At 27.6% G+C, this 22,475-nt stretch overlaps 1 protein-coding gene and 1 long non-coding RNA gene across 2 annotated transcripts in view; both read left to right on the top strand.

Annotated features, from left to right (window-relative positions):
* LOC129939603 (uncharacterized) overlaps window positions 1–22,475 on the top strand; it is a 111,994-nt gene that overhangs the window by 978 nt on the left and 88,541 nt on the right. The gene's annotated exons all lie outside the window — the stretch shown is intronic.
* LOC129939601 (uncharacterized protein DDB_G0271670) lies at window positions 7,353–21,871 on the top strand. The gene is made up of 2 exons (XM_056047674.1): window positions 7,353–7,734; window positions 11,565–21,871. The coding sequence occupies exon 2, from the start codon at window positions 12,027–12,029 to the stop codon at window positions 13,008–13,010; it is 984 nt and encodes a 327-aa protein (XP_055903649.1). The 5' UTR covers window positions 7,353–7,734; window positions 11,565–12,026; the 3' UTR covers window positions 13,011–21,871.

The raw sequence follows: 22,475 nt of genomic DNA, 5'->3' as shown, positions 1-22,475 counted from the left end.
CACTCAATTAAGATAAATTCACCACACAGTGTTGGCTGACCCTTTAGGTTAAAACAAAATAGGTATACCTGCATAAACGTGTTTACACTCCTTTTTCTTACATTATATATCACTTAAACACATAGTGTTGGTACATATTTTTTAAATTGTGTGCAATTTATTGATATAAAAGGTGTGCATGTGTATTTAGGAAATTTATTTAAATTGATATTCATCACACGACCTCAATAAATGCGTACGTGACGTTAATAAAAATGTATTATTTATTAAAAGTGGCAACGTCGCTTAATGTTTATAGTTGTACTCGTTTTTTTAACTCAATTTTCTTGTTCAAGTTCTCCATGAGTAATTGGAATGTAGTGGTTTTTTTCTGTTTCAAATAAGAGTATTTTTTGTGTGGAAACTCAATTTCTCCATGGGTAATATAATTGGAGTTTTTATTTTGTGTTACTTAAATTGGAAGATTTCAACACAACTCAATCTCAACTGAAAAAAAGAATTGCTACGTTGTAAGTTTTCATTATCATCTGGAAAAAAAGAGGGATCATAAATTACATTTTATATTGCTTTATATTTATTTTCTCCAATCAAAAGGTACCTATAAATTTTATAGTTTTCTATTTTCTTAAACTTGAGAACTTACATAGTTTTGTTGGATATTAGACCAAATTGAGTTGTAATGTTTGTAGAGATTATGTTAAACTCTGAGAATTTTGGCCAGGTTTTTGAAAAAATGAGTTACCTGAGTTGAAATACCTCCATGTGGTCTTAACTTTTAATTAATTGAAGATTAAAAATACGTAATATGAACGATAAAGTAGATATATTAAGTTGTTTGTTTGTTGTAGATAATGATTGGTAGGTATGTACATATGTACATAGGTATGTTCTTATCGACAGATAGAAACATAGTTAAGAACAAATCTTGAAATAATATGCTTCATGTAAAAGCTACCACGGGTAGGATAAGGTAATTAGGTAGTTTTGTGTTAAATCCTCTAGGCAAACATCCGAATGGCTTGCTAAAGAGTTTTTGTTGCAGTATTTATCAATACTTCGGTCCCTCGAATAGCTTTCCTTTCAGTGAATAGAATTCATTATTCTTTTATTCATGTTAGAGCTCATTCAGTTTTATTAAATATAATATAATGCTCTCCCATCTCGTTGATGCATGTGCATGTTGTTCATTACAGTCGTTCAGGAATAGTCGCAATTATTTCTCGAAGAGATTGCTGTAGTTTATTCAAATTTGTTAATTTTGCTTTGAAGACTTCCTGTTTGCAATAACCCCACAAGAAAAAATGATGTGAAGCATGGTCAGATGAACTGGGCAACCAACGGAATAAAGAGTTTCTGGATATCAGCTTATTACAAAATTTTCGTCTTAACTGTATCATAACAGACCCCGCTTTGAGAGGAGTTGCATTATCTTGCTGGAACCGTAAATTTGGATAGAAGAACTCTCTCAACATGAGTGATATCCGGGAATCTAAACGATTTGACCCTTTTTCTCTAAAGAAAATATGCCAAAAAATGCATCATAATAAGGCTGTAAACCACACTGTGACACGAAAGTGGGTGCAAATCAGTCTCAGTTTGTTTCTGTGCTTTGGAAAAAAAAATCCTTATTCGACAAATTGTGTTTGTTTATGTTGCCGTTCAAATCGGAATGAGCCTCGTCAGACAAAACAAAACAGTTCAACGTGTCAACGTGCTCTTTCATCATTTAAAGCATCTTGTGGCAAAATTTCGTGCAAATCGGCAAGTCTTCTGCGTTCAGTTTGCTGGTCATTTTAATTATATATGCGAACAAGTCCATATCATTGTGTTAAATTGATTGAAATGACTGTCTGCTTATGCACATTTGAGAGATAATCTTCTTGCAAAAAACCCTTGGATTGTTTTGTACTGTAGCAGCTACAGCAGCGATTATGTTCTCCCTCAGAACTGAAGGTTTTGGATGATAAGGCCTTTTTTCGACTAACCCATGCTAGGCAAAATTTTTGACAAGTGTTATATCCCTTTTGCTCTAAAGATTGCCGACAACCATCCGTCTGTACTCTCTACGAGCCGAAACTATGGACTCCAGAGCATGATAGCGGCGGACAATCCGAATTCTTGTTTTGTTTGAGTATCGCAATAATCCATTTTTCCTAAAATGAATAAAAATAGGAACAAAATTAACCAGTGTTGAAATTGGCTAAGGTGATAATTGTTTATCATATTTCAACTCTTATTTTGCATCTATTTTCCGTCAATTCAATTGGACAATTTCAGATTAGCATTGCCACAATTCATTGTTGCTATGGTGACATTTTAAAATGATTCCTATAAAATATCTAAATAGAAGTATCAAATTATCTGTGTTTTAATAACATTCTTACTTTTCTTGTGTTTTTCGAATGTCGTAAGAATAAAAAAACTGAAAAAAAAACACTAGCGTGGCTCTACCATACACTAAAAATCAGTATATACGACTAATGGTACCATTAGGTTTTCTTTTTCATTGGATAGTCTTATCTTTAGGAATGATTACTGTTTTTGATGCCAAACTAAATGAACCCTAGTCCCATTAAATTTATATTGAATGTTTTTACAAATACGAAACCAATTCGGAATATTTTCTTCCTTTCTTTACATAAGGATACAGATGTCGTCCTTAAACTTCCCTCTTAATGCGATTTAAAAAATATACTTCGAATTTATTTTTCGTTTTAGCCTTAAATCGTCCTTAACTATTTTTTTGAACACATCCAGAAGCTCGTTTATAAGCTACTTTTGAAGCAAATTCGTCAAAAATTACTTGAACTTCATTTGATTGAACTTTTCAAACTCGTCACTATGTAAGAAATGTTTTTATCCTTACTACTACTAACTTGTACAATTTAGAAAAGCTTATTCGACTTTTAAACCAGTCACCTCCCGGAACCCGGAATTGTATTTTTGTTTCAGTTTACATATGAATGTATTTATAGCACCACTCGTTTTAACAAACAAAATCTCTCCAAAATTAATTTTTGTTTCAATTCTTTTATCATAAAATTTAGTTTCTATTTTTATTCAAAAACAAAAACCTGCTATTCTGTGAGATATTTGTTCATTCCACACAATTTCGTATAGACAAAAATAAAAGAACATTTTTGTTACAAAATATTACATTTTTCATTCAAAAACAACAACGAATGAAAAAAAAGTAAAAGGAAAAATCAAAACATAGGATTTATTTTTAGATGAGTTTTTGGTAAACAAGGTGTTACGTGTGCGTTCTATTTTTTCATATTTTCAAATAATTGAAATTTTTATATTACATTATTTTTGTTTGTCAATCAGTATTTTAAAAAAACTGAATTTCTTTTTTTTCTTTAAATGTAGGTACTGCTTGAAGGAATTTATTTCCAGTTGAGTACAAGTAGCACATTTTCCTCTGGGAATTTTAGATTTCTAATTTTCATGATAAAAAACGTCCTACATAATCATTTCCAAAAAAAAAGTCCTCATTTGTCATATCGTATCAGATTGGCACGTTTTTTCCGTTATTGCCCTGGATGACTCGTTAAACCAGAATTTTATTAAGTTTTATTATAGAATAGGTAGGTAATTTTTGTCAGGGATAGTTTTGTACCTCATCATCAGACTAGATTTACCTACAGTCCTACCTGGTATGTGAAAATAAAATTAAGTAATTTAAAATAACAGATAAATGTAAATCTCAGGTAAATTCTTTCGACAAGGGTTTTTTTCTTTTTGTCAGTCGTATGCAGATGGTGTACATTTAAACTGGAAGGCAGAAAACGAAAAGCAGTTCATATAAAAAACTGAAGGCTTTAAATTTCAAAAGCAAGCGAGTCAAATGAGTTAAAATGAATCTTAAATATCAATACAATTGTTTGGTTTGGAAAGAAATCTTTTTTGATTTTGTTTTTTTTTGACGTAGATATTAAACCGGAAATGAATGCCACTGAACAATTATGACTTATCAAAGAATTTTCATATAGCTATTAGCTAACCTTAATTCAAAATTTTAATATAATATCGTTTTCGATTTAAGTTCTGTTTTGTTGAAAGGTCAATTTTCTACTTATTGAATAAATCTTAAAGATCCAAATTAAATTTAGAATTGAAATCAAGTACATAAATGAATTTGTGTTTGTATTAATAATGGAATTCCATTTGCCCGTACACATACTCTTGTATTTTTTAACTTTCGTTCGTAGAACTATTTTTCCAGAAGTTTTGGTTAAATCGTTGCCTGTGCCATCTAAAAGTTTTTTTTTATAGGATACTGCCTCCTGTGAGAAAATGGTAAATCCTCTAAAGGTAATACTTATCATGATAAATGCTTCCTTAGGCGTTCGTCTTAAAATTGTAGGTTCCCTCTATTCCTGATAACATTACTCGCTTACTGGAAGAAAACCACCACTGACTTGGAAAAGGGACTGTTTTCAACTTAAATTTAATTCCATGAAAGTTGAAGTATTTTTGCAATCTCAAATCCTGATTTTGTTCAAATTTTAAGGATCAAAAATATGTCTCACCAGAGTGTTGAGCCACTCAATTAAACTTTACTACCAGTATTTCTAGAATCTACTGAAGAAAATCTTGAATTTGATCTCGTCAAATAATTGATTCATCGAATCACGAGGCAAATGAGCTTCTATGGTATCAAAATGATGTGTTCTTCTATAATTTTAGAATTAGTTTTATACTAATACGTCTTAAATTGAGTCACCTAAATTTAACACACAATTGAAAGGCCCATTTGCTGAAACGAAACTTAAATATTTTAGTTTAACCTTAACGCTCATGTTCTACTTTTTCCTCAACGTAAACTGTCACATAAATCATGTCCTTAAATTTTGTTCAGTAATTGGCCAAAATCTCCTTAGCTCCTGTTGTTAGACGTAATTAAAATGTGTTTGTTAAGAATTGTGACCATGTTTGTCATCATGATAATCTACCACACATGTTAGTTTTTTACAAACAAATGATCCCTAATTACAAACAAGTCTTATTGTTCTTGCTATCAAATACGAAACGTATGTGCATATATATTTAGAGATTGTAGATGGATATAATTGAAAATGATGGCCTCCTCTAACAAGGCTCTCTAGAATTAGGTGTTCTTTTTCGAAGACGATTTCATCTCTCTAGCCTTGCCTCATATTCACCTACCTTTTGTACTAAGAATATTTGGAGTCAGATCCTCTTTAAGCAGTTCGTTAACCAGAGTCCACCGAGTTTAATTTTAGTAAAATATTTGCTCTGAGTTACTTAAATTACGTATTCAATTCTTTACTAGTCAATTCTCTAGATTACGGGTCGGTGTGTTATTTTCTTAAGCACTCGATGTGAAACACAAATGTAATGAAAACTAAGAATAGTTAAGAAATTATGGTTAGGTTTGTGGACTCCCTTTTAGGGTACATTAGTTTGAATCTTTCGTCTTTAATAATCCAAGGCCTATCTACAATGCAAGAATTTACATTGTTAAACCTATTAGAGAATTATTTTTGTTAAAATTATTACAATTTATAAAGTAGGTTCCAGGCAGGTAGGTAAAGATACCTTTCTAGACATCTTGGTTTTATCCTGCTCTTTTCGACTAAGTGAGTCTAGCAGTTTTACACAAAATCAAAAACCTTTGAACAGAATACGACTACCTGGATCTTTCGTTCACATTATAATTAGAAGAAACAACAATAAATTTGGCAACGTTGCAGTTCAGTATTCTTTCTTATATCGATTCCACTCCATTTTTCTAAACCATATGTTATTTTTCTCACCACATTTTTATTAAAGAAAACATTTAAATTACTCAAACTCAAAAACAGAAAAATCTTTAAAAACAAAAAGGGGCATTAGCATTATTTATTTATTTTTCTCTTTAGTCTTTACGTTAATCAAATATCCCTACTAACTAGAAACTTATTAACAATATATTTATTACAACTACCTACGTGTACATATAGGCATATGAAAAAAATAATAATAAAACGTCATAAAAGCAATCAACGCCAGCCATTTTGAATAAAGTTTATTGTTGTTTTGTAGATTGTGGATTTGTAGAGGTAGTGTTGTGTGGTGTGGTGTTGATGAATAAAAATAAAACTCAACTCTTTTCTATGAGTAAATGTTTACGCATAAACATATTTACCAGGGCTGCCATATCACACTATTTATAAGAAATTGGGCTACTTTTTCCAAAATTGCCAACGACAATAACAACGATAAATTACTTATAATATTGGGCTATAAATAGCTCAAATTTCAAATTTAATCTTGAGCCATAGTTCTTAACAAATAAAATTTTTACTTCATCTGTGATTGAGACCCGAAAATGTGTATTTTATCAGCCCTATTCTGCTATTCACGTGGATCGTATATTCGATTTAACCATTCTATTCCCTTTCACACTGCCTTTGCATTCTGCTATCCATCGGGTGAACTACATTATCCGAGACCAATTTGACATTCAAATAAACAGTTGTTCATGTAAAAATTTTGGGAATGTTGGATAAATTGTTTTGATTCAGAACAGAATAATTTTTGACTTTTTATTCCAATTTTAAGCACAGGAATAAGAGAATCCTCAAACAGAGAGCTTCGGAGAAATGTTAAAAAGTGTCTTCCTTACCCTAAAAATGTTTATATTCTTTTATTTATAAAATAAATATTCTAAATTTAGTAATAAATTAGTTTTCACTTACATTTTGCTTACAAATTACAATTAACAAACAAGACATCAAATGAATATGCGGATCTGAATTGTATAGAATGAATGCTTTCACGTAAATAGAAGAATACCGTGCAGTATTACCGACGTTACCGACATACGCAGATTCACTTCGAATGAATAGCAGAATAATAATTAGTGAAAATTCAAGTAAAATTCCCCCCGATGAATAGCAGAATAGGCCTGTATGTTCCTCTTTTGCTAGGTTCCTCATATTCTAATTGAAGCAACCAGCAGGTTTTGCTTGTGTTGAAATTGGGCTACTTTATCATCTCCAATTTTGGGCTAAAATTTTTTTTAAATTCCTCATGCAGTTAGTTAAGAACCTGGCAACCCTGATATGTACCTACGCTTCACACATAGATCGCACTCTGTACAAACACATTGAACAAAATTGCTGAAAACAAAAAAAGAACGAAAAAAACTCAACTCAGTGCGTGAGTTGAAAACCGTATACCGAAGGAGTGAAAGAGAAAGACCCTCTCGAACTCCAACACATGCAAACAACCACTCGTTTTTTTTGTGTTTTTCTAAATTCACCACACCACACATCACCAAATTACCATTTCAACTTGATTCCATTTTGTATTTGAGTCTAGCTCGGTTTTGAAAAAGCACTCTGAAAATCACTTGGTTCGCAGCGTTCGCAGTGTAAAGACGTGTTTTAAATTGCTGATCGATGTGTAGTAGTAAATAACGGTTCTCGAATTAAAAATCAAAGTTGTTGGATTTTTTCCCCAAAGAAGAAAAAATATTATACACATGCAAACATCATTATTGTTAAGTTGAGAGCGAGAGAATTTTAAAAGCGTTTTTTATTTTTTGTTTAAATAATTGTAAAATAATACAAAAGTGACGGAGTGTCTTTTTCCTAAGCTTGATTAAAACTTAATTAAAAAAAGAAAAACGTATTAGAATTTTGACATCAAATCAAAGCAAGCAGATAAAACAAAAACGAGAACGAAATTATTTTTCAAAAAAATAATTTCCCTACATAAAAGGTGTGTGTTGTGATGTTTATTTTTGGTGATAAATTTTTATTATTTTTCGTCTAATCTAATTACATATTTATCTATGTATGTACTCGTATTTTATATTTATGTTGCTTTTTAAAATTAAAAAAATTAACGAGAAACAAAAACAAGGAAGTTTATTCTTGGTTTATTTATATGATTGAGTTTAAATTTAAATGAATGTCGTTTTGTTGCTGAGTAAGCAAAAAGAAAACAAATTAAGAAATTGCTGGAATTTTATTTTAAAATCTTATTTGCATACCTACATTTTATTTATCTACACTTTGTCTTGGTGATTTTTATATTTTTCTAGTAATTTCTCTGCTTTTGAATTAAATTAATTTGAATTAAACGTAAAGCAGTGAGTGAGTTTTTTTTTGTTACGTACCTATGTTTAAATTATTGATGTGCTGAAAAATAAAACAGGGTGTTGTTTTTTTTTTTTTTCTTAAAAAGAGTGAAATTGGTTGTGGTGTATTTTTATACTGAGTTTTGGTTTCCCTTGTTGAAATTTTTAAATAAAATATCTCCCTGTTTGGTGTTAAATAAGAAGAAATTTTTATTGTGACTGTACGTATCAACTTATGGCATACCTACTCAGGTGCTTGAACATTGCAACAACTTGTATCAGGTTTGGTGTCTTTTGAATAATTTTGTAGGATTTTTTGATGATTAGTGATTACTATCAGTACATAATGTAAATTACCTATGTATCTATCATTTGTGTTTTAGATTTTGTTTTCTTTCCATGTAGATTGATTAGTTAATAAAATAAATTGTACAAGAATTTCAAACAAAAAATGTCTAGTTATGGAATTTATTCCTGATTCTAATTTGTCCGAGACTTAATTAAATTTAAGTTTGTATGAATATTTTGATAAGTTAGCAAGTCATTTAATTTTTTGAACTAACGGCAATTACATACAAATTTATAGCTAGGTACCTTCCATTTTTGTCTATCTTTTATGTTCCACTAATTCGTGAGTTACAGCAAAATGTTTTTAAAAAAATGCTTGTGCCAGATATACAGATATGGTTCCATAGCCTAAACATCGTTTATCGGTGAAATATGAAATGTGCGCTATTCCAAAACTCATACATAAAATACAAGAAGGAAAACGAAAAAATAATAAAGCAAAATGTACCTGATAAATGAAACGAACATAGATACTTAGGTGGGATCTTTTTCATACAAATTATTTTCCTACCTATACCTACCTTCTTGGATTTTATAAATGTTTTCGGATTCGTTGTAACGTCAATTTTGTTTGTAGCGTCTAACTTAATTGTCAGATGATGTACCTATTCACTTATTAAAATAACTGTAGGTTCGTAATACAAGAAGCAATTGTTAAAATACCTTTTCTTGATTATTGTGCAATAATATCACAAATTCTGTCGAAGTCGGAAACTTATACGAATTACAAAAATAAAACTCAATCAATCAAAACTGTTTCTACGTGAATTCATTGTTGGTGATATTTTGTTTATGATTCCTGAAAGTTTAAAATTACGATGGATACACTGATCCACAAGATTAATTTTTTTTCTGTCACACAGACATAACAATACTTTTTTTTAAAGGATTTAGATGGTCTCGCCTATATATATAATATCTCTATCAACTTAAATGTACAATTATGCCTAAGACAACCAAAAACGATATTTTTAATTCTTAGTTAAAGCTTAACATACCTATTCGTCAACAATTAATTGTGGGTAGGTATAATAAATACAAATCTTTGTCCTCGAAATACAGTTTAGTATCTTAATTACGAGTAGTTTCTGAAAATTTTCATTAGTTACCTATTACCCAGCTAGTTTTTAATTGCCTATGAAGTTTTGAGAGTTGAATATCCACTTTCATAGTTTTGAAAAATACCTTGATATCGAACTGATCCGAACTTTGATTTGGACTATCTGCTCAAGCTTTAAAAATTCCCGATTTCAATACTATTTTTATAATTTTTAATAATTCAAATATTTAATGTGGTAGAATTATTTAGGGGAAAAAATCTTGTTGAAAACCGATTTAGCACTAATAGTTGAGTGTTTTGTTAAGATTACCATGAGACACATAAAATCTAAGAACTTAAGGGGATGTTGCAAACATTCTATGAAATTTCAAATGAATATCAAAGGAAGGGATTACAGATATACAGGGTCAGGCAAAAAACCTCCCGTATTTTTAGACGTTTATATTCAAAATATGGTATTCCGGGTATAGATAGAGGTCTATGCGCCGTTTTTAGTAATCATAATGGCGTGGCCCTTATGTGACAGTTTGGTATGCTGTTGCTGAATTTGGTGGGTTAGGTCGGTATTTTTTCGTAGAAAATGGGCAAAAAGTTACAGTTTATGCAGATCGCTACGTCACATTATTAAGGCCTTCCTCATACCAAACTTAAAACAGTTTACTAGTAACCATAAAGAAGTCTGGTTCCAATCAAAAAAATTCAATAACATTTTTCTGTTAAATTGTCTATTTATTTGTCATTGCCTTTTAAAATATGGGAGATCTTTTTGACGGACCCTGTATTATAATTAATAACCTATTAGAAATTAATCGAAAAAGCTTCTTTAGTAACTGAGATTGTCTCAAAGAGCTGTATAATGTAGGTAGGTACCTATGTGTTTGTTTTATTTATAAATTTAAAAAACTCATCTCGAAAACCTTACTTTTAAGTCAGCCTTGTGTTAAGTCAAAAATATTATTATACCTATAGAAGTCATGTTACATATTTTGTTCAGGGGCCCCTTCTGAAACAACAAAATGTCTTGCGTGTATATCTATCGAATTATCCAGATCAAATTAGAAGGAATTTAGAAAAAAATATTCCCTAACAGGTTTTCCTAATATGTGAATCTATAATCTTAATCATTGAATTTGCTTGTTTCAACAACACTTAATTTTCTAGTCTATGTAATCTTGTGGTAGTGATTGATACCTATGTGCTAGTAATTTAATTAGAACCTATTTTTGTTTGTAGTGCGATCTAAGTTTAAGATATCTTTATGTGCATCGAGTTAGAGCTTAAGTCTCAAAGAAAAAGCTCTCATATGTTTCAAAATATCTGTTTCAAATTGTTTGGAATGTTCGTTTCGTAGATTTTTAAGGCTTCAAAAAACACAATTCACAGCTAATCAATAAACAGATGAAGAAGTAAAAACTTATTTCTTGAAAGTACATAATAAGGAATAGTTATTAGACATATTTACCTATTAAAAACGCCGAACTTGGATCACGATATACGATTCGATCGAATGACGAATATTAACCAGTTTATCTTTCCCCATAGATGTGATAAGAATTTTTAGATTAAATCTGGGTCCACGTTATGCCTTTTATTTGCTTATCTATGCAGGTGTAGAAAAAAGTACAACAAACTCAGAATAAACATGCAAATGAGAGATACAAAATTAGAATATATGAATCACTGAACTAGTGGTATGTCAAAAGTGCACAACAAGATCAAACAATCGTAACGCATTTAGTTATTAAGTAGGTAGGTATAATAAGTTACAACTACCAGATTTACACGGAGTGTTAACTTCTACAGGTGCCTATTTTGTGAATATTTTAAAATTCTTTAATACCAAAAAAACAACACAATTTTAAAAACAAAAAGTACGTTAGCAAAACTCAGCAACACACTCTTCAAAATCAAATAAATACCAGCTAACAAAACGACATCCTTTTGTTTATCCAGATTAAAGAGCAACAAAAAAAATTATCTACCCACCTAAAAACATGAATCAAATCAAATTTTTACAATATCCGTTTTCTTTTTTTTCTTATTTCTTCCGTCTCACCAAAGGACCATCGATGCAGACAAAAATTGTTAACCAAAATATTAATAATAATAAAAATAATTATAAAAGAAAAAACAAATCGACAGACTGATTACCATATATACATAAAAAATAAATATATATAAAAATATAAATATTTATATATATCTATATATATAGAGGCAGTTGTGAACAAAAAAAAACATTAAGAAAATAAAAAACAGAACAAAAAAAGAGCAAAACCCAGAGAAATAAAAAAAAACAAAAACAAAAACTCTTAATGGGATTTAGTATTTTTTCGTTGATTTTAATTACTTGTGTGTGATATATAAAGTTAAGTAATTTTAAAAAATACAAAGAACTATATAAAATAATAAAAAAATAATTAATAAAATCAATCTGAAAATAAAAAAAACAAAACAAATTAAAAAAACCAACAATAATTAATTGAAAATTAAAATAATTATAAAAATAAAGAAGCTGACAAGATGACATACTCGCACAATAATAGCAGTAATAAAATGTCGATAAGATATGGCGGAAGTAGCAGTAGCAGCAGTACAACATCATCTTCATCATCATCATCAACAACAACAAATCATTCCAACAGTATTGCCAGCAGTACAAATTTAAGCACCTCACCCGGTTCAATGTCGTCCGGATCATCGTCCAGCAGTTTATCATCATCGTTAGGTGGTAATTCTTCGAGCAGCAGTCTCGGTAGCTGCGGCATGGGTGGTGGCAGCGGCGGCGGCGGCGGTGGATTCTTCTCCGCTCGCAAAAACAATCATTCGCCACGAACTCACGGTGGCTGGCAGCGTCAATCACCCGGTGGCGGCAACTCATCGAGTCGTGGCAATAGCTTGCTTACGTCTCCCGGTAACGGCGGCGCTGGCAGCGATTCATTCTTCAACAATCCACATCTTCGCCAGAACAACCATCATCATCATTCGCATTCGCACCAGAAGCATGGAGGCAGCAGTGGCGGTCCCGGCGGTCATCACGGCTCAGTCAATTCGCCAGCATCAATTATTGGTGGCGGCGGCAGCGGACGCAAGTCCAATCGCAATCATCATAGAAATTCGAGTGGCCATAATAATAACAACAACGGTATTCATATCCTTTTGTCGTCGTCATCGTCAACGACCATCGTCGCAAGTCAGCGCAATGGCGGCGGAGGCGTCTCCCCGACAACCCTTATACCAACGAATTTAACCCACTATGCTGGCAGCAAGTGCTTTGATGCACCAGCACCAACAGCTTTACCAAAGCCACCGCAACACTGGACAATGGGCGGCAAGGATGTTATGCTAAGTACAAACTCGATCATCACTGATCCTAAAATGGTGACGTTTAATACGTCCCCAGCAATGCTGGCTTCAATTCCAACCGGAGTCAAATCATCGAAACGCAATCTCCTCGATGACTTTGATACGCACAATTTGAAATTGTTGCTCAATGTGCAATCGTAACCGCCATTTTTTTATTTAAATTAAATTAAAAAAATGACAAAAACAAAAAACACTTAAGTTCAACAACAATGAATATTTTTTTTTTAATTTATTTTTTTTTCAAACCTTAAAAAAATAAAACAAAAGATAAACAACATCAAATCAAAAAAGTATAAAAATAAATTAAAATGCAAAACATAGTTTTTTCGCTTTAAAATGGATCTCCAAAATAAAATAACAACAAATACAATACAAAATTTCTACTTTCCCTAAAAATCCCCACCACCACCCACCACCACTCCCCTTTTCCAGACAAATTTTAACAATGCAGCACATTAAACAAATAAAATTAAAACCAATCAATTTTAAAACAACAATAGACAGAGACACAAAATAAAAAAAAACTAAAATTAACTAAAACAATACATCAAAACAGCGACAACAACTTGTGGTTTTTAAAATACAAAACAAAATTAAAATTAAAAAACAAAAACTTTTAGTGATTTAATATTAAATTTAATAAATATAAACAAATAACAAACAAATTGAATCGTGATATATAAATAGACTTTGAAAAAAAAAACATAATTGAGAATAAATTACAAATAAAAAAATAATTGTAATAAATTTGTAGTACCTTAAATTAATTGATAAACAACAAAACAACAACAAAAATAAAATTAAAATAAAAAAAAACAAAACTCTAAATAAATAATTTTATTGTTATATTCAAGATCATTTATGAACCTTTAAAAAAAAACAAAATTTTCTCTTATATTCTTCGTTACATGGTTTTTTCTATTTTCTTCTTGATTGTTTATTTTTCTTAAATAATTATTTTAATTTCAATCTATTTTTATTTGTTGAAAATAATAAACAAAAAAGAAAAACAAACAAAAATTGAACAACATTTTTTGTATATCCACCCACCAACCAAACTTAAACAAAATTAATTTAAGTTAACTAAAAATATTTAAAAAATTAAAAAAAGAAGAAAGAATTTGTGTATAACGAAATGAAGTGTGATAAAAATATAAATAAATAAACAAAAGAATATGAACAACAAAGCAAGTTTAATGTTAAACTTAAAATGCAATAACAACACAAAATGTGATTTTAAACAAAACTTTAAACAAATAATGTGTAAACAAAAAATACTTGGACATTATTTATCATTAAACAAAAAGAAATGATACAAACAAAAACAAACTTTGGCTTAGAAATTCAACCATTCGTAATAACAACTGCCAAACAATAAAAAAAAGAAAATAACGGTAATTTAACAACAAACTTAAAATATACCTCAACAACTTAAAGTCATCAAAGAACCATCTGTATCAAGGACAACAGAACATTAATTCAGACAACAACAACCATTTGAGAAGCACAATCCACAGTCCAAAGAAAATCACAAAACAACATCATGGTGGTTAAACAACATGCTGATTGAACAACAACAACAATGTGATCCAAATATATCAATATGTTCCTTCACACCGAGGTGATAAACTTTTTTTTAACTATTAAAACTTAGTAACTTAAAAAAAAAACTTAATTTGTTTAAAAAAAAAACCAACAACCATAAAATGCCTTTCAAACATCAAGAACAACACCAAGATCAACACATTCACCAACAACCAACAGCTCCTCCCGATCAACAATTGTATATTTTAATTTTATTTAATTTTTATTCAACAACAACAAAAGTACATTTGGAGAGAGCCTTTTTTGTGTTAATTAAATTCATAGAGGCAATCAAAATCAGCATGTTGGACATGGTATATAATTAGCTGCTCTCCAAAAGATAAAACAAACCACAACAATAAATACATCCTGACTAAGCATTAACAAACAAAAAAAAACAATGGAAGAAAATTATCATTATTTTATTTTTTGAATTTTATGTTTAATAAAACTTGCCTGTTATATTATAACAAAACATAAACAAAATTATGTTGAGCTAAATTGTTAAGTTATTTATTTTGTTAATACCCAATCAAGTCAAGCTCTGTTATATGCACTTCATGTTTATTATTATATTTATTTATATTTTCTTATTTTGTAAAAAAAAAAACATAAACAAAAACAAAATAAACATCCCAAAAACAAATTTTCTTTTAAATATAAAAGCAGCGCTTTTTTCCAAACAATTATTCTTCTCACAATTAAATTTGTATTTTTCTTAATTTTTCTTCTTAAGTTTTATTTCTTCTCTTTTATTAAATATGTTATCCAAAAATGTATCTAGTAGTTTTGTGTTTAAATTTTATTTAAAAAAAAACATCAATTCTATGTGTAAATTTTATTTTTTCCTTTTATTTAATTTAAACAAACAAAAAATTGAAAAACTTTGTGAATAGCAAACTAAATGAGATCGAACATTTGATAAATTAAATAAAAAGAAAAACAAAAAACAAAGCTTTAAAGAAGACTTATATACCTTTATATAATAAATAAAAATAAAAGAAATTATTTATGTATATATACAAAAATAGTTTTATTCAAGTATAATGCATAAACTAAAACAAAAAAGAATGAAAAACAACAAACAACATCAAACTTAAACGAGATAACAAAAACACAAAAAGCATTTTCTAAATAATATTAAATAATTATGATATAAACAAAAAACAAATATATGTTATTTTAAAATTAAACCAACAAAAGAAATGAAATAAGATTTAAATTTAAAATAAAAAACAACAAATTAGTTTTTAAACAAAAAATAAACTTATTAAATTTAATTACAAACAAAAAAAAAACAAATATAAACAAAAATAGCTATTAACTTTAATTCTTGCAATGTTGTGTGATAATCGAATTTTATTAAGGATTCCTTATTAATTATATTATATTTTTAATATTATTATTTTTTTTATTTTTATTTTATTTTTTTATTTACTGAGAAAAAAGAAAAACAACAAGAAATTTTGTTACTCCAAAATAGAGGAAAAAAAACGAAAATTACGAAAATTGTATTATTTTTTTAAATTTTATTTTTTGTTTTTGTAAAAGAATGAAAATTTAAACCAAAATCCAAAAAATCAAGAAACAAAAAAGAAAAAGAGACAAAATATAAATATTTATTTTCTTATTTTACAAAATTTTTTAAATCAAGTGTTTTTCATTTTATTATTTTCCATCGATTTATTTGAAAGAAAATTTTGGCGACGTCGTTGTTCGAAATCGTTGGGATAACTTTAACGAAAAAAAATTCATTTGCATTTATCGGAGAATGAGGGGCATCGGAAAGAGTCATCATGGGGCAATACAATAAAATTGGATTTCTCCAACTTTCTCTACTCTTCTCTAAACTGATGTTGGTTTTTTTTTTAAGGGTCGGAAATTGTATTTTATTAAGTCTTGTAAGTACAAATAGTCCTATGTAAGGTTAAATATTAAAAAACAAGAAATACAGGTCACAAAGTAGTTTTGCCTTAGTAAGTTGATAAATCCTCTTTGCATTTTGTTTTGTTCAAAATAATTTGGAATGATTTTTGTGGAAAATGTTGAGATTAGAAACGTTAATAGATGCTTGAGAGATGATGTGGAATTTGTGCGACTGACAGATGCCATGGTTTTTCTTTTTTGTAGCCATTGTTTGTCATAAAACACGATTGTGACAATAAGGGGTAATGTTACTTTTATTTGTATCTAACATAGGCCTTAATGGCAGAGAAGTGGAAGACATATTGGTAATTTGTAATTCAGTTATGCATTTTTTCATTTCACTTAATAAGAACAAACAAATTGCTTAAGGCTATTCTGTACAAAATTGAATAGTTTTGAGTTGTTAAAGGTTCAGCATCAAATTGCTTGTTAGTCAAGTCTTTATATTAAATTAAGAACTAAGGCTACAAGAAAGATTTGAGTTTATATGTAGGTAAAAACCGTAAATACTAATAAAGACTTTTTTGTTTATTCTTTTCAATGTAGGTTTTCATAAGTCACATATTTTTTAATTTTCTCAATATGCAATATAATATATATTAAAACTCGAAAATTTGTACAATACACCAGTGCAACTAGTTATGGATGTTTTTAAACAAAATTCCAAGCTCCTCTTTTTCTCTGAAACGAAATCTTAAAACTAGTCTATAAAATAAAGTTCCAATAATGGAGAAGCTTTAATCGGTAAGATCTTATGATAGAAAGGATTCAGAAGAACTGCATTCTTTTACAGGTGAACGTTGGAACTATTTTAATTTTGTATTAAAACGGATTAGAATAGATGAAAGTGCGAACCAAGTCAATAAAATGAACTATTCAAAAGATCAGCCTGTCGCAATTGGCAAAGGCTTTGGAAGTGTTTCAATCTGTTTTAATAATGAAAATTCTTGTATTCTTTCTTATCATTTGATCCACTTTAGAGCTCAGTCAAGACTTTAAAAAATAAGTTAAACTCATACATCATAAAGAAACTTTTTAATGAAAGATTTAAGTAATTTCAAATCATCATATTCCCCTTGCAAAAACAAATATGAAAAATTTAAAAAAAAAAGCCAGAATAATTTGTTTTCTGAAGGCTTTATTTTCCGAAGGGCGGGCGCTATGAAACTCACACAATGTATTTAAAAATTGAAAAACTCTTTTAAATCACGTTTTAGTGATTTGTATTTATAGAGAGCTTTTATAAACTTGACTGTTTAAATGAAATGATTTTTTTTTAAGGAGGAATTGTTTCGAACCCTTTTCAAATTAAAGGATGTCATTGCAATACAATTTTAGGATTTATTTTAAGGGAATAATATAAAATGGTTGTATTATGTTTAGAGTTTTTATTCGAATGAAAATTTAAGGTCCATTATACCAAGAAGTTAGTTCTTAGGAGTATAACAATTAAATACAAAAATTGCAGACTTTCAAGTTTATTTATTTATTGTTCATATCAAAAATATTCATCCCTGACTCATTGGAAGACAATTGACAACCTTGATCTTAAGAAAATTCACATTCGGTATTCAACTTTTAATAAAGATTTTAATAGAATGCTAACTTAATCCTCTTGGAAGAAATCTTCATAATCACACAAATATTGCTGGAAAAAACAAGGAGTGATATTCGGTTCTTCTTAGCCGAAACAGTCATCAGTCATTGTCTTTCGATGGAGCCTTTTTATGTAGATGGTAGAATTGTCATCGGTAACAGGTTCAATGATAAATTCAAAGCAAATAACTGAGGTTATTCGTTTTTAAAATGTGTTAATAATGAAAAGACATAACGATTTCGAATGACAATTTGGACTAACCATTAATTTTCTAGTTACGTAGAACGGGAAATCGTTTAAGGTTACAGATAAAACCCCCGAAGAAATGGGTAATTATCCGAAGACACGCCATCGTATTCTGCAGTTTACAAACAAATCATTTAAACAACCAAAAATTGGTTCCTATTAATAAACATTTACTATAAGTAGTACTTACACGTAAGTGTTTAATTCGAAAGTGAAAACTTTTAACCCCGAACAGTTAAAGGTAGGTTCTGGAAGGAATGGCCAAAGAAAATATACCCACCAAGCCGAGTACTGAAATAAGTCTTGAGCATAAAGCTTAAGCTGCCTGAGTACGGCCAATTAAATAGCTTTGAAATTTTTTGAACGTATTTCTTGCTTACTCTGAAAAACAAGAATGAAATAAATTTTACCTAACGCAACGTAAAAAAACGAATGTCTGCTTTCTTCTTAGTTAAAAATTCAATATTGAAAAATATGTTCTTCATTTTTATGTTCCTCAAGTATCGCCTCAGGGTTACCAGCATATTATGTTTTTGTTTTTCCAACCATCTTATTTTCGTTTTTCTCACAACTTTTCCACAAAATTCCATTGAGTTTAAATTATATTTAAATAAAATGTTTACGGGATTTTTCAAATTTTAAACTATGCATATTACTTTAAAATATTACTTAGGTATTATATTTAATTTTTTTATTGATAAATATTTAATTTAAACCTATCCAAAATATTTCTCTGAAGAATTTACATATTTTAAACAAATTTGTAAATTCTCCAAAGAAATAAACGAAACTCTTGCATTTTTTTTAAGCAAAAGAAAAACTTGCAATGTCCCAAAGATAAAATCTCTTAAACAAAACTACAAAATTTTCATCTCATATAAAACTCAACAACAGAAAAACAAATCAGAGAAGAAAAATTAAGAAAAATACAAAAAGAATAAAGAATGAAGAAATGATAAGAAAAAAATCACGATTTAAATAAAATATTATAATATAAAAATTACAAAATTCGATAAAATTAATATTTAAGAACCACAAGGTTAAATTAAAAACAAAAAAAACAAAGACTTACATAAATAAAAGAAGCTACAACAACAACAAATCAGATTCTCAACCATACATATAAAGAATATTTAAATCAGAGCCATTGATGCTCTTTCGACTAAAAAAAAACAAGAAAGAAACAAAACGAAACGAATTGCTTTTATAATTTTTATTTATTTAAACAAAATTAAAATAATCAAACAAATATAACCCATCATTTTCCTTTTGCCTAAAAAACAAACAAAAATATCTCCATAGATTTTTATCTCTGTCAACAAAAATTACACATTAAAGAATTAATTTAAAAAAAAAATTAAATAATTCTACACATAAAATCAATTTGCTATATATTTAAATATAAAGTATAATACAATTTAAGAAACAAAAAGAAAGCTAAAACTAGTACTTGAATGTGATCTCATTTTTATAATGAAAAAACTATTTAGAACAAAAGAAAAAAGAAACAAACAAAACTGCAGAAATAAACATACTCAGAAATTATTTAAAAAAAAGTGAAAAATGATGAAGAACAACAAAAACAACAACAACCAAAACAAAACTATTTTAACTGTGAAATTTCCACCATCCATTGTAGTTTTTTTTTGTTAAAAACAAAAGAATAAATTACAAAATTTAAGAACATTTAACGAAAGTTTATATATAGATATATCAGAAAATTAGGAACAACCAGTAGAAAGTACTCTTTTTAATAAAACAACAAACTAAAATTCTATAAACATACAACAAAAAATTAAATTTAAAGATATAAAGAAAAATAAATTTTAGTATTTTTTTGTTATTGTGGACAAATCTTTATTGTTTGTGATATCAATTTTTTTTCCATAGCTGTTCAAAATTTTGCAAAATAAAAAAAGAATGAACCTTCTAGATATTGTTGAAAGCCTTGAGAACGTGTTACAAAAATTATAAAAAAAAATTGGTATTTTTCTTTTTAAATGTTTACATTTCATTTTGAATTTTAACTTTTAACTCCTTTTATTTTAGTTGGCATTATTTTTAATTCAGTAATAATAATAATAATTCAGTTATTCATGTTTTAAAAAAATTTTTTAAAATATCTTCCTCAAAAAACAAAAACAAACACTTTCTATTTGTTTTCAACAATTCCTAGATGGTTATTTTCTTTACACACAATAATTTCCTATCATAGATCTTATCTACTCGTAGTAGTTCACTTAAAATTTAAACAATTTGTTTTCCAAGAAAAAAAAATAATTATGAATAAAATAATCGCTATAAACAATTTAAAAAAAAGAAACAAAACTATATTTTTAGCTTCTTTATTGTTCTTTTTTAACAAATAAATAAAAAAAAACATCCTTGAATTTTGATTTCCATTGCATTTTAAAATTTTAATCATTATAAAAATTAAGAAAATGACAGAAATTTATTTAAAAAAATGTCATTTTCTTAACTATAAAAAAAAGTAAATTGCTTTAATAGAAAAATTGAAGAAAATTAAAAAATATAAAAAAAAAAACAAATTCAGGGATGTCAAACGGTTATTGTTAATTTCTTTTTTTAATAAACATAAACAAAAAATAGATTTTAAAGAAGCAATTTTTAGGGAAACAACAACAACAAAATACACCAACTTAATAATAAAATATTAAATATAAATTTAAAAAATAATACATAAATAATTATGACAGAATATAATAAATTACCATAAAATAACAAACAACAAAAGATAAAAACACATAGGATGTGGAATGCATTTTTCTATATAAAAAAATTAAGCAATTTTATCAACAACAACAAGAAAAAAAACCAAAAAATTTATAAATTATATAATTGAATGAAATGTGAAAGGTTTAGTAGAAAGTAAAAACATAAAAACAAAGAACATCATCAACAATTACAACAACAAACAAATACAAAACACAACTTAATTATTAAATTTATATTATTATTATTATTATTGATGCAATTTATTTTCTTCCTTTTTTTCTAATTTTAAATTAATGGAAAAAATAATCATTAACAATAATTAAATTAAATAAAGAAAACAAAAAACAATTATAATTAAATATTAAATTAATAAATAAATTAATTGAACAAAACAAAACAAAAAAATAAATATATATTATATATTCTCTGTGATTTTTGTATTAAAAAACAAACAACAAAAGAATAAATTAATTAAAGCGAAAAAGAAAAGAAAAAAATTATGTGTAAAAGTCAAATAACAAAAAAAAAAATGTAAACAAAAATTAAATGTAAAAAGTATGTACCTATATATGTTTAAATAATTTGGAAAAAAAATTTAAAAAATTACTATAAACATCAAAAAAACATCCAACAAATCAATTCTCCTTTTTGAAATTTTGAGCAAAATTGAAAATAAATTAACAACAAGAAACATACATCAATACATAAACACTTACATACATACACAATTACACAAGGGCAAGCGTTAAGTTTACTTGATTGTACAAATTAATTATTAATTGTCGTAGGTTTAATAAAATAAAATAAAATTAAAAAAAACAAAACAAACAAGAAAAGAAAACTACTTCCGGAAAATTAAAAATTCTAAAACTAATACATATTCAGTTGGATATTAAAGATTTGTAAGCAAAAAGCAACAAAAAAAAATTGGAATACAAAAAATCTTTTTATCAAAATGTCAATGTTTCATATTAGTAAATTAAAGTTTAAATAACAAAACAAAACAAAAATAATTATTATCAAACCCAAAAACGAAAACAATGAATTTAAAGGAACAAAAAATTATCGAATGTTAAATTTTAATTCAATCATAAACAAAATCATCAAAATTCCTTTGTTTTTTCTTTTAAATTACAAATTTATATATTTTATTGTGAATTAAAAAAAAAAAAAAAAAAAACATAAAAACAATTACCATTTTTTTTCTTTTCTTTTCGTCTAAAATGCTATTTGTGAATGAAGAAATATTAATAAATATTTAAAAAATAAAAAAAACATCAAACAACAAACAATTTATTGTGATTTAAATATAAATTTAATGAATAAAAAAAAACACGAAAAAAGTATTGTATTTACATTTATATAGTAAATGATGAAAAAATAGAAAAAAAAAACTTGAAAAACAAATACACATACAATTTTTAGCAACAAAAAAGCAAACAAAAAAAAAAGGAAAATAAAAGTTTTAAAAAAATCTCAAGTTCCAAAGAACTCTGAGTACGCCAATTTCCTTCCCT

The sequence above is a fragment of the Eupeodes corollae genome, chromosome 1 (assembly GCF_945859685.1).
Source record: "Eupeodes corollae chromosome 1, idEupCoro1.1, whole genome shotgun sequence".
Lineage (NCBI taxonomy): Eukaryota > Metazoa > Arthropoda > Insecta > Diptera > Syrphidae > Eupeodes > Eupeodes corollae.
Note: the sequence above shows the minus strand (reverse complement) of the source record. Positions and strands in the feature narration are given on the sequence as shown.